The 17,566-nt window shown below is 44.6% G+C and overlaps 1 protein-coding gene across 1 annotated transcript in view; it reads left to right on the top strand.

Annotated features, from left to right (window-relative positions):
- LOC146867251 (glutathione peroxidase 3-like) overlaps nucleotides 1-16,433 on the top strand; it is a 67,895-nt gene extending 51,462 nt beyond the window's left edge. Inside the window, exons 5-6 of the mRNA XM_085614867.1 lie at nucleotides 5,865-5,995; nucleotides 16,131-16,433. Coding sequence (XP_085470993.1) covers nucleotides 5,865-5,995; nucleotides 16,131-16,221 — 222 coding nt within the window. The 3' untranslated portion in view covers nucleotides 16,222-16,433. The remainder of the gene's footprint in view (nucleotides 1-5,864; nucleotides 5,996-16,130) is intronic.
- Nucleotides 16,434-17,566: the final 1,133 nt, after the last annotated feature.

The raw sequence follows: 17,566 nt of genomic DNA, 5'->3' as shown, positions 1-17,566 counted from the left end.
GAAATCAGATAGAACTGAATGTATGCTATTTCAGGAAACTAAGAAACACTGCAGGAAAGTGCTAGTTCAAGAAACAGTAGAGCATAACAGGACAGTAGTAGTTAAAGAACCAAGAATATACCACAACAATGAACACTGCTGGACAGAAGCAAACACCAGCTTAAAACGAGTTTAGGTGTGATCAGGCTAGCACCTGCTAGGCCATAGCGTGTGCCTATTCCACCACCCATCCTTCGCTTGCTGGGTTGCAGAGGAAGCTGTGAACAGTGAATTCCTGGAACTGCAGTCTTTGGCAGGAAAGCAAATTGGATGCAACAAAACCAGGCATGGATCTAGAATGCGAGTCAAGTCCTGAATATTTACCAGGAAGCTGAAAATCATTCACGGGAAAGGCCAAAAGTTAAGGCTTCAAGGAAATATAGGCCTGGGCCTTATGCTGTCACAAAGCCTGGCATAGATAAAAAATAAAGGGCTAGTTGCCAAAGAGCTGAAAGTTAGTACATAGATATAGCACAAGATCAGTAGATACTGGTACTACCAGGAGACTGAATCTTCAAGTTTCACCTGCAGACAGCTGGTGATAAAAGCATCCGCAATCCTGTCATGAAACACCGGGTGAGAAGGAGGAACTACCAATGGAATCCGCCATTACATTTCAAATTTGTTTTGTAATACCGAATTTGGAACCTCAGGGTTCCATGTGTTACCTCCAGTGACTCTGCACCACCAGAATTACCAGAATCCTGGAGTTGGGAACTCTAAAAGGTCAAAAGAACAGGGGGATATGTTTAGGGCACTCATAATCAATGAGGCCTTAAGAGTCACATGCATTCCGCATTGTGTACCCCTCTCCATAATGTGCCTTTTTACTCTGGCTATGTGGACTGTGCCTGCTATTAAGGAGAGGCTAGATCCCTTAGGGTACTCATTTGTACACTAATACCTTCTCCACAATTCTCAAAAGACCCGATAATGCAGACTTCTACGTATCATGCAAGTCATACCAGATTCTGGGAAGCCTCCTCCGAATGCTAGAATGAGGTGAAAGAACCCGGACTCCTGTCAGGCCAGGGCCATTGGGAAATGGCTGAGTAGACTCATCTCATCAGTTAGAGTCTCTCCATGTGCCCTAGTCAAGTAGTAAGTCAAGAAACCATAAACTCTGAGGAAATGCAATAGAAGATGTATGGAAATTCAGTAGTATTCCTTCACAAGCCCTTCCTCTTTTATCCGGTCGTTTGGCTCCCAATCTGGATAGGTATTAATATTTCTGTCAGCAGGGCCGTGAACTGTTGAGTTTAGGGCTGTGTTAAAAAAAATATTTTCTCTTTAACGCAGAAAGCAACTTGAGTTCATTGAACAATTTGCACAATCTAGGTCCAACCGTAGGCCACACATTTGCAGATGTATGTCACTGTCAGGGCCCACTCTCCACGTCACAAGGTAATGACTCCAGTGGTGCATACCTTGTCCAGTGCATCCTGAGTCCGCCTGTATCCAGATGGTGCCATTCTATTGGCTGCATTCGTTATATTAGACCAAGATGAATTGTATTTTCCGAACTGTGATGTCGGATACTTCTGCCATTCAGAGGCTATACCCAACCTGAAGCAAAATAACTACCTTGTTTGCGTTTATGCTACAGTCGATTATTTCCTACAACCTGAAAGACAGGGACAATAAAACCAATGATATGTTACAGCAGGTACGGGAGAAAGTGAGCAAGAATGTATGTAACACAAGATCAACCCAATCCAAGCACATGAACTAGTCTTAGAGCAGAAACAGAAAAACACACGTTTTTCAGCTTCTATATGAAGAGTAATAGGCGCCTGTGTTAGAGGATCAGCTTATAGATATTCCGGATATAGAATGGAGGAAAGAGGTCTCAGATTTCTTTTCTCTTTGAATTACTAACAGCTGGACAAGTGTGACTCACACCTGTTATGTTATGTCACTAGGTATTTGTTGAGCGTGCGGCTACTCCCAAGAGTGTCCCAGCACTAATCATATAAACCCGTAACAAAAGCCCTCAGCAATCACATACCGCAGGCACAGATCATAGGAACAACAGTGTTTTTAGTTTATGGCGAAAGCACAAAAGATCATTTTCCTGGCGCAGCTCAAAAGGAAGGTTATTCCCTAGTGCGGACACCAGTACCTGAAAGGTACGGCCTCCCCGTCGGGTGCGGTAGAACCTGGGAGTGTGGAGCAGCCGGGAGGATGAGGACCGTAGCATGCGTGAAGGTGCGTACTGTTGGCAACGCGCCCTTAAATAAGGAGCGCCGATGTTGTGAAAGGCCTTGAAGGCCAGTACCAGTGCTTTAAAGAGTACCCTCTTACGTACTGGTAGCCAGTGGAGTGTTCTCAAGAGAGGGGTCATGTGGGTGCACCGATCAGCTAAAAGAATCGCTCGAGCAGCGGCATTCTGGGCCACCTGGAGACGATTAAGAAGATATTCGGGGAGACCCAGATACAGAACATTTACATAGTCAAGACGGGAAAGTATCAAGGCTTGGACGACTATCTTTCTATGGGACTGGGAGAGCAGTGGTAGAAAGTTTCGCATCATCTTAAGCAAGCCAACGCATGTGCCCACTACTGATTGAACCTGGGCACTCATGGAGAGCTTACTATCCAGTTTCACCCCTCCTGCTTTTGAACAGACTCATATGTGCTCCATGGTACTTGGAGGACCCAGATAAACTGCCTTATAAATGATCATCAAAGTTGTTTAAATGGATGAATTGTTGTATAGTTAGTCTCGGACATTCCTTTAATGGCAGCGAGATGAGAATAAACCCAGAGAGTTTGGTCACAGAGTTGTAAACTTCAAGTGGTTAGAGTTGGTCCTGCAACAACGTGCATTTATAGGCAATGTGTGACCTTTCAAAGAGGCTGTACCCTATTCTGGGATCTACCTACTGGTAGACTGGTGTAGGTTTTTTAAGTGAGTACAGTCGCAAGAAACGCGTCTACATTATAAAATATGTCATCGGGTCTAGTGAGTTAAGGGACTAGTGCCTGCTTTCAGCTCCCTTCCTCATCGAGCCACGCTGATCTCTGCAGCTCTGGTCTCAAATGCACCCTGAAAACAAGCTGCACAAATCTTGTGTCAAAGTAAACAAGTTATGAAACATGTTAGCTTGTGTAAGTGAAACCCATTGTACCAGTGTACTATGTGAATATATCGCTGCTTAACATCCAGAGACTCCCGGTAAAAGGTTGCAGTGAATTTACTAAGCTGCACACCTGGCAAGAACTCCACATTAAACGTGCACTATTCCTTAAAACTGCTTCCTCGTATGCGGGACATGTTATGAAGCAAACAGCTGCAAAAGTCATAGGAAACCGTAGCCCGCCCCTCTCTGTGTGAACCTATCTCAGAACTGCAGGGGTGAAATGACCATTTGTCCTATTGCAATGCAGAACGCTGCACGGCAGGAATGATGGTTAAAATCAACCAATGACTGAACAATGTGAACAAGCATAGGAAAAGGCCATATGTCTGAGTTAAATGTGCTAACGCATGTAGGTAAGCACATTAACAACAGCAGGAATCGACAGAAAGAGCTGTAGATGCAATGTGGTCCCTCATGCTGTTACATGCAAGCTGTGGAGTGAAAGCGGAAGGATACAGTCACATGGCCTATAGTAATAGGTGATAGGCGAATACTCCACTGGGACCGCCCGAGCCAAGATGTAATTGACAAAGTCTCAAGTCAATCCCTGAAATGCTGGTTAAAGAAAGCAAATGGTTGATAGAGAGACAGACCTAAAGATCACCCTAAGCAGGGCCAGACTGGGAACGCAAACCAGCCCTGGCAATAGAGTCGGACCGGCCGCGGGGTGGGTGGGTGGGTTGGACGGGTGGGGAGGGGTTTGGGGGGGTGTTGAGGGGGCTAATATTGCAGCTATGCCGCAAAACCGGCCGCCGGTAACAAAAACAACCCCCAGGGGTCCAAAACCGGCCCCCACCTTGGTGACCCACCAGGGAAACACCCGGTACCCGCTACGGCCAGTCTGGCCCTGACTCTAAGAATTGTAAGCAATAGGGTGACTGCGCTGTCAAAGGGCAGACCTAAAAATGACCCAAACACTACCAGCACTGGGGGGTCATATACTATATGTGTTGCACGTAGTCACTAAAGCAGTCTGCCAGACCTAGCAAAGCAGAGGCTTATGAGTATCATTATCTGCTAATGAATGTGCATTTTCAAAGAAAATTAATTGAACAAAATTTAAAGCTGAAGGGAATTTGTTATTACCACACATGTGTAAATATGGATTTAATCATATTCTGATGTTTTTTGCCAGAAAATCATTAACACTAAATTCTGAATCAATGTACAGTTCTGGTAGAATGCCCTCTGACATCTGTAATACTCGTGGGTTATTGCAGGCTATTAACGTCAGTTGTAGCGTCACGAAAGAACATTTTGAACATTTTGTTAAATATATAGAACTAGTCTTTCACAGTCACATAATATACTTTAATTAAAAACAAAAAGAATTACTGTTGCCTTTGAATGTTAATTTAGAGAACGTGAAAGGCGTGATGTACCAAAAACATTTAAGAGTTCAAACCACCCTGAATAAGTTAGTTCACATTACATACAAAGATATACCTTGTAGATATTCACATTTGAGCTGACACATACAGGCACGGTGGCAGGGTATATCTTGCTGCATCAACTACTATTGTTTGTTCAAAGTAAATCACAATGAATTCAATAATGCTCCGTACAATTGCTAACAAACAATGCCCACCTCTCAAAACCAGCCACCCACTATGGTTTCAAATACAACACAAGAACACAAGAGCTGAGAGAGGCATTATTGTAAAAGCAAACATTCATAGGGGTTTAATCCCACAGAGGATAAAGGACAGGGATGACAGAAATAATCATTCTTTCACTAGGTGATGTTTAGGGGTGGGCGGAATTTGCGGAATTAACCTTCGCAAATTATCGCGAGAATGTTTAAAATTATCGCAAACAAGCAGAAATATCGCGAAGATGCGGAAGTTTTTTTCCGGCATGTTCGCGAGATTTTCTGCATGGTTGCGGGTCGCCAACTTACCCATGTGGTTGCTTGCGGGCGCGGCCATCTTGATTTGAGTTGTTCTCGCGGTGCATGATCGCGAGAAGAAAGACGTGATCGCGCGACGCATGACGTCACTGCGGGCGCGAACTGTCGCGAGACAGCGCAAATGGCTAAAAACAATACAACATCTCATGGAGAACGCGACCGGATCAAGAAAACTTGTCGGCGAACGCAGGGATTCAGGTAAGGCGATCGCGCGCGCGCGAGAATGTATTATTTTACAGCGCGAGCAAGAAACAAATTATCGCCAAGCTGCGGAAACCGGAATTTTTGACATTTTCGCGCTCTCCGCGGAACGCAAAAATGTCAAATTATCGCAATTTCCGCGAACGGAACGAAATTTTTGCCCAGGCCTAGTGATGTTGTGCTGGGGGTCGCGTAAATTACGGCTTTCAGTGATGGCTTGATTCCTTAGTCTGTTTTTTTCAGCAGTGTCTGTAAGAAAAACAAGTCATTTACCTAGAGGTAGGATGGCAGATCTAGAAGTCCAACCACATTGAAATCCACCAACAAAGTGTTTGGTGAAGCTTGAATCATCCCATCATTTTGCTAATTTATTCAAGGTTGTTTGAATTCTAAGGGATTAATAATCTCTTTAATCTCCCTAGAGATTTAACAGGTCCAGAAAACCCTAAAAAAAACCCAGTTTTAACCTAAACTATCAATGAGGTGTTGAAGCAACCATATCAATCACGATTTTCCTATTTAATTAGAAAAAGTACGTAAAACGTTGGCTTGTATTTCTTGTTTCTTCCTAGGAATCCTGCCCGTTTGTGAACCCCATCATTGGTGATACAGACAGGCTGCACTGGTCCCCTTTGAAAGTGAGTGATGTGCGCTGGAACTTCGAAAAATTTCTTGTTGATGCAGACGGCATTCCCATAAGGAGGTAAGGAACACCCCAAGGCATTAAGTTGATGGGCATTGTTTGAACAACATTTCTGCAAGTTGGCTCGAGCTTGAAAAACAATACAACGTCTATCCCACACCATTTGAAATGTTGTTAAAGCAGATTCTATTCTGAGTCTAGGAATCTGTACCAATACGTTAACCTGTTCGGCAACCTATGTCTCCAGCACCACTTACACCACATGTGCCAGACTGATTTTAATACCCATGTCTGAAAAGATCTAACTTTGGTCTTACTTCCCACTAAACCCTTCGAAACTGGACGTGTTACATAAACGTTAACATAATTACTACATCGCATACACGTATTTTTTAAAGTGCAATAAATGGGGTAGGTTCAATGCTTATGAACACCCACAAGGGTAACATTTTGGTGGAGAATCCATTGCATTGTCCAGTCCAATGACACTCCCTTGGTAACACAAATGCGGACAACATTGGAATGTTTGTGAATTTTCCATATTGTTGCGGTTCTGCAGATGCAGATTTTTGTCAATTCATAAATATCGATCAGCTATGACATATTTTGACAGTGCAAGATGCACTTGCCCATATGGATTATTTTGTAAATGAGGTTATGCATATCTACCTTGTTAAATTAATCCATCGCTATTTTTTTTTCGCGGTACTTGGTGCAGCGCCCAAAAGTTGCACCTGTGCATAGTACACAGACACTGTGCACATACAAATATTGACATCCACATACTGAAGGAGGTTACCAATGAAAAAAACAGTGCATCCCTCTAACACAGTGTGAGAAAGTGTATTATTAGTTGGAGTGGATGGCATTCCTCTTCAAGTAAGAATGACACTATTCCTTCCAAGGTCCAGTTTCGTCTCATTAATTTCACCTGAGCTCAACCGTTGGTAGCTGTAGCACAGACAGATTTAACTTAGAAGCAATCTATAAACACGTTTATCAGTTAAAAAATGGTAAAAGGTAGAAAACACAACAATACAATAAACATTAGTCATGCAACAGTTGATGTTGTTGCACCAAGGATATTGTGCTGCATAACCAAATACTTATAAGGTCCCAAAAGCGAGACCTATTGGCTATGCCAATGCTTTTTTCAATACCCTGTGGATTCTAAAGGTACCCAGGGTTTGTGGATTCTCCTGGAGGTGACCGAAAAAATAGTCAAAATATAGCAACATTTTGAGGGCCTTATTTATGAGGCTCTTACGCCGTAGTTGCGTCACTTTTTGTGCCACTGCAGCGGCGTAAACAATGCGCCACACTGCTCCATATTTACAAAGTGACGCATCTAGGCAGATGCATCACTTTGTAAACCCCTGCACTACATTATACCTGCGACAGGTACAATGTATGCAGGGTGGGCGTTCTGGTGCAGAAAAGGCTTGTAGAAGTATTGCAGTGAAATCTATGAGATTTTACTGCAACTCTTCTACGGTCTCATTGTATCAAATGCTTGAGCAGGCGTAAGGAGTGACGCAGGCCATTTCACATGTGAAATGACACATTGCTGGAGTTGCGTGTTTCCAGACACACTCCAGCAATGGGCCATTTTTGCGCCGACAGATACGTCAAGATTCCTGATGTATCTGTCAATCCTTGCGACATGGAGCACCGTACAGTAAATATGGTGCATCCATGGTGTCGGAAGGACGGCTCACTGAAACGTATTGCATCGCTGTTTTACCGCAGCGATGCAACACTTTTCATAAATGAGGTCCTGAGTTGTAGAAAAATAGGAAAAAAGTGCTCTGGATACAAGTGTCTGTTCTTTGTCCTAAATATGGCCTCAATAAATGGTTTGCTGTGCTAAAGTCACCATCTTCCCAGCTTTCGGGAACATGCAGATCTGAATCAAAAACGCAAATTTTGTACCGCAGTTTTGGCATTTTTCAATGAGGTAGCCCATTTTTCCAAATTTTTGTGCTCTAAACCCACTTCCAGTTTGTGGCGGAGACCATGTGAAACCCATGGCTGATCCAGGAAAGCTATAGATTTCTGAAAAGTAGACAAAATTCCAATTTCAGCAAAGGATTATATGTGTAGATCCCTCAAGGTTTTCCAAAAGGAAATAACTTTTGAAATAAAGAAATATTGAAAAGGAGTAGGACAAAAAGGCCATTTGTGACAACGTTTGGGGCACAATCGGGTCCTAACATAAATAGGGAAGGTTGTGTAGGGAGTAACACCGAGCTCCTCCACCAGTGGCGCACAAGCGGCTCGGCTCGCGCTTTACTTACACGCACAGCTTTTTAACACAAACCATGCCTCGGTTTTTTAATGCCCTCCTTTTACATCCCGGTGGTGGCTTCCCACCTTGGGTACCCTTCCCACAAATGGCACGGATGCGATCACGTACCTCCTGCAGCCAACCTCCTCCAGGAACGTGGCTGGCGTGGGCATAGTGCCGAAGTGGGTCCGGCTCCCTCTTTTCGCTGGCGGAGTCACTCTTCGGTAAATCCGGGGCTCCTCTGTGTGGCAGAAGGGTTTCTTCCTCCGAGGCTTCTGTCAGGAGACAGCTTGTAAACTCCGGTCCCGGTCCGCTCGTACAGCTGGGCTCTTCAGTGTCCTCATCCCGGGGTTGTCTTGTTTTCAGTTCTTCCACTGTCACAATCTCCCTGTCCATTGGGGCATGTGACCAGGTCACATGGGCCGGTGATGAGTCCCCGACATCCACGTTGTTAAAGGTATAGCACAGGTTTTGGACACTGAAATCAAAGGCAGACTGGAAATAGAGGAGAGGAGAGAGATAAGTGGGGAACAGGTCCGTATCGTCCTCCCTCCCTAAGTCATGGGCTTGCACTTTGCGACAAATGGGTATCGAGGAAACCTATGTATTTCTAAAATGGGCACAGGATATGGAGTTTAGGAGCAGTGTTTATTTGCACACCTCTGAATTTGTGGGTATCCGTACTAGAATATGATTTAGAGGGCATTTTTCAAAATACCTTCTTTCTTATACACTGGCCTATAATTGAAAGCACAAATGCAGCAAAATCAAATTAGTAATAACAGATGTTCCACTATTCTATGCTCTCACAAGTCTTCCGATAAAATGGTACCGCACTTGTGTGGGTAGGTCTAGTGCCTATGACAGAAAACAGGCCAATGCGCTCTACTCTGTACCACTCTACTGTACGCCAGTGCACTCTATGCCAATCTCCTCTACGCCACTCTAATCTATTCTGCAGTCTGCTCTGAAACAATCTACTCTACACCCCTGCACTCGGGGCCACTGCACTCAGTGCCAATCCACTCTACCCTGCACCACTCTACACCACTATTCTCTATGCGAATGCACTCTACACCACTTTACTCAAAAGCAACATACTCTATGCCAATCTTCTCTGCACGCTGCGGTCTGCATCAATCTACTCTGCGCCACTCTACTCTTGGCCAATGTACTCGTCATTGCTCCACTCTACGCCACTGCATTCGTCGCCAATCCACTCTAAGCTACTCTGCACTCTCCAGCACTCTACTCCACGCCACTTCACTCTACTCTGAAATAATCTACTCTATGCCACTGCAGTCTACACACTCTATTCTACTCTACAATACTCCACTCTACACCACTTCACACCACGCCACTGCACTCTATTACACTGCTCTCTATGCAACTGCACTCTACACCACTTTACTCAGAACCAATACACCCTGCACTCCACATCACTGAACTTTGACCACTCTACTCTCAATCACTCCACTCTACAGCACTGCACTCTAATCTACTCTTCACCACTGCACTCTGTGACTCTCTACTCTATACCACTGCATTCAGTGGCACTTCACTCTACTGTGAAACAATCTACTCCATGCTACTGCAGTCTACGCCACTCTACTCCGCACAACTCCTCACTAGGCCACTCTATTCTTTACCACTGCACTCTATAACACTGCACTCTGCACCAATGCACTGTGCACCATTTTACTCAAACTAATAGACACTACGCAAAACAGACTCTATGCCATCTACTCTGCACCACTGCACTGTGCGCCACTATATTCTACCCCACGCCACTCTACACCATTGCATGCTACATCACATTACTCTACAACACTCTATGCCACTGCACTCTACAGCAATACACTATGCCACTCTACTCTACAGCAATGCATTCTCTGCCATTGAACTCTATGCCACTCTACTCTGCGCCACTTTACTCTATGGTACTGCGCTCTACTCTGCATCACTTTACACCACTCTATTACACTCTACACCAATGCACTCTATGCAACTACACTTTATGCCACTCTAATCTACTGTGCATCACTGCACTTTGTCACTTCACTCTACGCCACTGCCCTCTAAACCTCTATACTCTACACTGCACTACTCTACTTTGTCAGTGCACTCTACCCCACTTTACTATACACCACTGCATGTCACTGCTCTGTAGCACTCCACTCCATCCTGCACCACCCCACTCAACGCTACTTCACTCTTCTCTGAAACAATCTACTTTACGCCACTGCACTCTATGCCACTGTTCTTTACACCACTCTACTCCACTCAGCGCAACTGTAATCAGTGCTATGCCAATCTATGCCACTCTGCTCTATACCACTGCACTATATGCCACCGCTCTATGCCACTGCATCTACCCTACACCACAATACTCTACCAGGAACCAACCAACTTCACTCCATTCCGAAACAATCTACTCTAGGCCAATGCACTCTACACCACTGCCCTCTACGCCACTGCCCTCTATGCCATTGCACTCTATGACACTGTACTCTACTCTAAACCACTGCACCCTACACCAATGCACTCTACACCACTTACTCAAAACCAAGGCACCCTATGACACTGCAGCTATGCCAACTACTTTGCACCACTGCACTCTGTGCCACTATAATCTACAACATTCTACTGTACGCGACTTGATGCTACATCACTCTACACCATTGTGCTCTATGTCACTGCACTCTACACCACTCTGTTCTACTCTGTACCACTGTTCTCTGCGTCACTGCTCTCTACACCACTGAACTCTGCTCCACTGTATGCCACTGCACTCTACACCGCTGCACTCTACGCCGCTGCACTCTACGCCGCTGCACTCTACGCCGCTGCACTCTACGCCGCTGCACTCTATGCCCCTCTACTCTGTGCCTCTGCAGTCTAAGCCATTGCACTTCACTCTACTAGACACCTCTGCACTCTACGACAGTATACTCTGCAACACTGCACTCTGTGCTACTGCACACTACACCACAGCACTCTACGCCATTTCACTCTACGCCACTCTACCCTGCATCACTCCACTCTATGCCACTGCACTCTACCCTGCATCACTCCACTCTAGGCCACTGTACTCTACACCAATCCACTCTAAGCCACACTAATCTACTTTGCACCACTGCACTCTACTCCTAAACAATCTAATCTATGCCACTCCACACTATGCCACTCTATTCAATGCTGCTGCACTCTACGCCATTGCTCTCTACACCACTTAACTCAAAACCAATGCACTCTATGCCAATCTACTTTGCACCACTGCACTCTTTCACTTAACTCTACACTACTCTACCCCACTGCACTCTACACCAATCCAGTCTACGCCATTCTACTCTACGCCCCTCTACTCTGCAGCACGTAACTCTATGCATCTGAATTCTGTCACCCCACTCTGTGCAACTCTACTCTTCGCCACTCTACTCAGCCCCACTCTACTCTGTGCCACTCTACCCTGTCAATTAATCAATCAGGGAATTGTGAATCGCACTACTCACCCGTGAGAGCCCCAAGGCGCCTGGGGGGGGGGGCATATATTTATGGTTAAGAGGGTGGATTCAGTGGGGCCCTTGCCCAAATCGTATAGGGGTGTTTGTGTTATTGGAAACTTTTTGGGACCCTTCCATTGTTTACAACCTCCTTAATTGATGAAAACTCCAAAATGTGGTTGGAACCAACATCTCCCTCCTGCCATTGGGCTTTTTTAATCACCATCTAAGGGACAGATCAGGGTTTGTCCCACAGCCTTTGCCAGCAGATCAGCAAAGTAGACTGCAGGGAGAAGGCTCTGGTCAGTGGAGAAATCTCAACATAACAGAATTCTCCTCACCACTAACAGAGATTTATTGGCGCCACATTAATCAGATAGACCACAGTAGCAGTGGAATGCTAAGCCCCAAAAGTACTAGCAACAGTCTTATTCCAGAGGGAGAAATTCCTGTGCCCTTTGACCATGAGCAAGAACCATCCAATGGTGCCCCAGGAAATCACCAAGCATAAATTACGTGCCATTATCTGCCTAAGCAGCAGAACTCCCCTCAATGGGCACTATTGATACCCCCTTGCAGTATCCCCTTCCCCCATTCCAGCAGACATTATTACTAAGCTGGAACATTGCGGGAATTAAGAGTAAGCTAGGGGACCTTGACTGGGGTACTTTTGTTGACGGGCACGACATATGTTTATTTCAGGAAACATAGGCACTAGATCAAGTGAATAGGTGTGCCTACAAAAGCTATAGAGTTGCACCAATCAACTCTACTACTGGGCGCCCTTCTAGTGGATTATTAGCTTCGGTCCGTTACACCATAGCTTATGTCGTTATCCTCTCCACGTGGATACCCCTGACGTCTAAGGGATAATTCTTTCCTGTTCCAACACAGATACCCTCATGATAATTAATATTATCAACTGGAGTAGCACTTACAAACGGGAATCAAAAATGCTGCAACTACTGGGCAGTGTGCTAGGTAATCACTCTAGCACTCACAATGTGCTTATAACAGGGGACTTTAAGCTCACATTTGCGCCGAATAGCCTGGCATGTGGACTATTCAGGGATGAGAATTTCATTTCAGGTATCCCTGGACTGGTCGGCCAGTCAGAGCTCCGGCTTGTGGACCTTACCCTATATCATGGAATCCTGGCATGTAACAGGCGTTCCCCTTCTGACAAACTGCTTGCACCAACACTTAGACGAGGCATCTACACTAGCACAATTGACTATAGTGTTCGGGATGTAAGATTATGGAGTAAGCTAATTGATATGATTTTGATGGAGTGAGAGCAGAGCGACCAAAACTGTTTAGCACTAAATCTAAAAGTATCAATGACCCATGTTTGGCAGCTATCAAACATGCCCACATGCAGCTCGTAGCTACTAACAATAGGAGGAATGTAAAATGGGAAGCAGTTGGCTCCTCACCGGAGGGAATTGGGGTCTATACTCAATCCTGGCCGCCCACATGAATATTATTTGTGCCAATTTGGGGAAAATGATCTGATACTAGCAGAGCACAACATGGTATTCTCTAAGTGGAGGAATCTCCTCACCAAAGAGTCAAGGGGGTGCCTAAACCTATCGCAGGCAAAGGGAGGGTTTAATGATCAGTGTAAAAAGTGAAAGGCAAATCTCCTCCAATCCATAAAAGGGGGGACAAATAGGCCATAAGGGAAAACGGGGCCTTCTACCAGGCTAGTCTAATTGAAGCAAAAAGAGTTTGGGAATATGTATTTGGTCTGATTTCCTGGATGCCTCTGTAGCTAACAATCAGAAAAATGTTGGGCGCTGGTCAGCAAAAGTGATGAGAGGCTGGGCAATCCCGTTGAAACATCTACTTTACCCTGCAACTGGGGTGCACATTTCGGGAGTTTGTATTCTACTACCCACGCTCCTGAGCCTGGCTCTGTGCATGGTGGGCAACATGATGCAAAGATACAGCCTTTTCCGCCAGTAGTTTTCACCATGGAGAAAACTGAGCAGGCTGTGGTTTCATTCAAGCCCGGGAAAGCTCTGGGTCTTGACAAAATCCCAGCAGATGTGTTTGAATCAGACCCTGGAGTGTGGGACGCTTACATCAATTTGGTCTCCAATGCTATCACGATGGAGGGAATGATCCCTCTATCGTGGAAGGGGGCAGAAATTGTGCCCATCGTCAAAAAGGGGGATCCCAGTATGTCTATCAACTACCGCCCTATCAGCCTGATCGACAACCTGCAAAAAATGTTTAGCAAGCAGGTCTTTAAGTGGTTGCTGGATTGGTGTGAGGAAAAATACATACTTTCACAACTATAAGCAGGGTTCAGGCATAAAACCAGTGCGGTTGACCGGGTCTTCCGCTTTTTCTTAGTAAAGTGGAAGATGGTGGACCTGGCCAAGTGGACACTTTATGTGGCGTTTGTCGATCTTCGCGGCACTTTTGACCCGGTGCCCAGAGGGTGATTATGGGAGGTGCTTTGGAGGATGGGGACCCCCCAGATCTTCTCCACTTGGTTCAACTGCTCCACGAGGGGAACTTTGCCATAGTAAGATGTGGTGGGAAAGGAGAATTAACTGAGGCCTTCCCTGTAAACTAGGGTGTGCATAAGGGGTGTGTACCCAACCCTCTTTCTCATATACATTAAAAAAAAAAATGTAGCAGAGCACTTTACGTGAGCACCAGTTTCGTTACAGATGAACACATTCATATTTTTTTTATTAGACACGGGGAGATTAAGCGATTTGCCCAGAATCACAGGGTGTTGAGCGTTGTAGCCGAGACTCGAACCTGGTTCCCCAGGTCAGAGGTTGACCGCTTTAGCAGTAAGGCTACATCCTCTCCGATATAGTTATAAAGTTATATTGCCTATTTGTTATACCGGCACTCCTCTTTGCCGATGATACGTTGTTGCTGTCCAAAACTAACAGGGGCCTACAAAACATAATTGACAGCTTCAATCAGTTCTGTGGTGATTTTGCTCTCGAAATCAACATGCCCTTGACCAAATATATGATTTATTCCAATAGAGGCAGAGAAAGTGGGGTTATTAAGGTGGGCCATGAAATCTTGGAAAGAGTCCGGGAGTTCGACTATCTGGGTGTAAGGCTGGACGCCACCGGATCCTGGGACCTGCAGATCACCCAAAGTACTTTAAATTTGAAGCATTGACCTGCAGTTATATATAAATTTGCCAAAAACGCAGCTTGGTCCCCTGTCCATCCAGCAATTGAAAGCTATAAGGCCCAAGCCAGGGGTCAGCCTTATACGGGGCAGAACTATGAGGCCATTGCAACACTAGTGCCCCGAGCACAGCAGAAAATAATTTTCTTAGGGGTATCTTGGGCTTAGGGAGGGGTACGCCCCTGGTCCCTCTTCACCTAGATTTGGGGATTAATCAAATATCTGCAGATAAGGCTGAGACCATTATTCTACTGGGTTCGTAGCTGGAGCACCCATGAACTGTTTCACCTTAGGGAGGGCTCGCAGGAAGTTAAAAGGGCCAACGGGAGAGGGAAAATTAGATGGGTGTTGCTGCTCAAAAATGCGTGACTTGAGCTGGGGCTAGGGAAATTCTGCAGAGAGCCTCAGTGCATCTGTCAAGGAGATAGATAATCCTAAAGTCAAGAATCTGTCCAAGGAGAAAGCTGCTAATAACAGGGACTGTTCTTCCACGCTAGGTAGCCTAACAAGTGCCTGCCTTCCCTCTCCACAAATGTGTAACCAAAGCTGAGCATTCCTTGGACTTTACCAGCCCGGCATGTGCCTGGTCCGTGTTTCTCCAATTTAGGTAAGGGACTCTCCCAGTAGCAGCTTACATTATTTACTGGGGGAAGCGGAAATAAGGATCTGATCGTTGTTTCCATTTCAAAACTGTGTAAGAGAGTGACAAGCACCTTCTGTTCTTGTACCCTCTCTATGTCAATACTAGAATAAATGGCTTGTTCCTTTGTGCAGATCCCTCAGTCTACAAATCCGAGATGAAGCCTACAGCATATGTAAAAGTGATACCACCTCAACTGTGGTTATGGCTGTTTCCAAATTTCGGTACATAGCTTGGGCAATTAGTCAAAGCATTTAGCACAGGCTCAACAGCCATGCCCTAAATGATCACTAGATTACCCTGATTTTTAGGCGATTTCAATTGTTTACTGTAATTTTATGTGATTTTGTAACTCTTCACCGATGTTTTGTTTGAGCATATTTAATTTTATTATGTATTTTTAATAATGAGACTGATGTTTCCACTGCAGATCTCATAAAAGGCACTGTCAGAAATTAAAGGGTTTGTGATGTTGCTTATCTATGGAAAATGACTGATGATTTGTAACTTTTACTTATCTTAGGGTTAATTCCCCTACAGTTCAACTGCAAGGTTATATTTTTTGTTCATTGTCTTCTACTGCTTCTTTTCCAGGTATGATCTGAAGACATCCTTTGATGTCATTGAAAATGACATCCACATGCTTGTTAACAAGTACAGCACATCAAGAGACTTAGCCAACTAGACTGCAAGACACCCTGGACTGTCCTTACCCGAAGACTCAATGAAGAATCTCCAGTAAAAGCTGGGCACCAGCAGCTGGAGCTTTCAGACAAGGTGTGAGAATCTTATTCTGCATCGTCTTCTAAAAAGGGTTATTATGGACTACTTTAAGATTTAAAAAATCAAATGGGATGTTTTCCTTAACGCTGCACTAAATAAAACAATATGACTCAGTGCGATGTTCTAAACTCTTTCAACTTTTACGGATGCATCTGCCTTTATTGGTCTAAATTATAGACTCTACAATAGAGAAATTGTTCCCGGACTCCTTCCCGCAGCAAAAACCCCCACAAATATTACATTATTTTTCTGTGCAGCATTCACAAATTACTTGGCCTCAAATGCTGAGGGACATTTGGTTGGGTTGTCATTTACAGATGACACAAATAGCTAGATCCTTAGTGCACTAAAATGTGTGTAGTCAACCGTTTGGTAACTTTTGGTGTGTCGGTGTGGGTGTGTCATACAGGCAATCTGGTTGTGGGTGTCCTTGGGAAGCGGAGGCTTCTAATGTCAGGTTGTGGATTGGAAGGTTTGGGCACTGTCATCTAGATTTCAAAAGCGTTTCCGAAAAATGAATGACACCACTGGTCACCTGGGGGAAAAACCTCAGAGTGAGTGTGTAGGGCCTTGCAAACCTGATCAGAAACCAATACATCATTCCAGGGGGTATATGGATGTATGAAAATCAAACAGAGTTTGTGTTTGGATTTCTGAAACACACCACGTCAACTTCTGCTCTAACTAACAAGCCAACACCTATTAACACACAAAGTATTCAAGGTAACCAGCGTCATCATCTTCAGTACATTTCCATCTTCCTCTTAGAAATTGGCAACATTCAGCTCTTCTCCCACACATTCAATTGGGTCCATTTGATCGATCTTGAGCATCCGTTCTCCACCATGAGAACTCGTCTAGAGCGTCTTCATCTTGCCAAAAAGTTATTCCAGTACCTTACTATTGCCACAAATAAACATTGCCTTCTCACTAACTAATGAAGCTTTGTATCTGCACCTGCAGAGAAGAGAACATTCAAGCAAAACAATTCTCACGTGCAAGTTAAATATTGAAACTCAGAAGGTTAAGGCCTTTGGTTACACTAGGTTAGCACAGCAGTTTTGGTGCACATGACGTTTGAATATATGTGCACGTACAGTTCTAATTTGACATATATGAATATTATAGGGAATTTAGGGAATAAATCACGATTAAATATGAATAATGTTACACCTTAACACATTCAGTTAACAGTCAACGAGAACTACATTTTCTCTAGACATCTTTCACATTAGTACACACACATT

Source organism: Triturus cristatus, chromosome 1_2, assembly GCF_964204655.1.
Source record: "Triturus cristatus chromosome 1_2, aTriCri1.1, whole genome shotgun sequence".
In the NCBI taxonomy this organism is placed as follows: Eukaryota; Metazoa; Chordata; class Amphibia; order Caudata; family Salamandridae; genus Triturus; species Triturus cristatus.
Note: the sequence above shows the minus strand (reverse complement) of the source record. Positions and strands in the feature narration are given on the sequence as shown.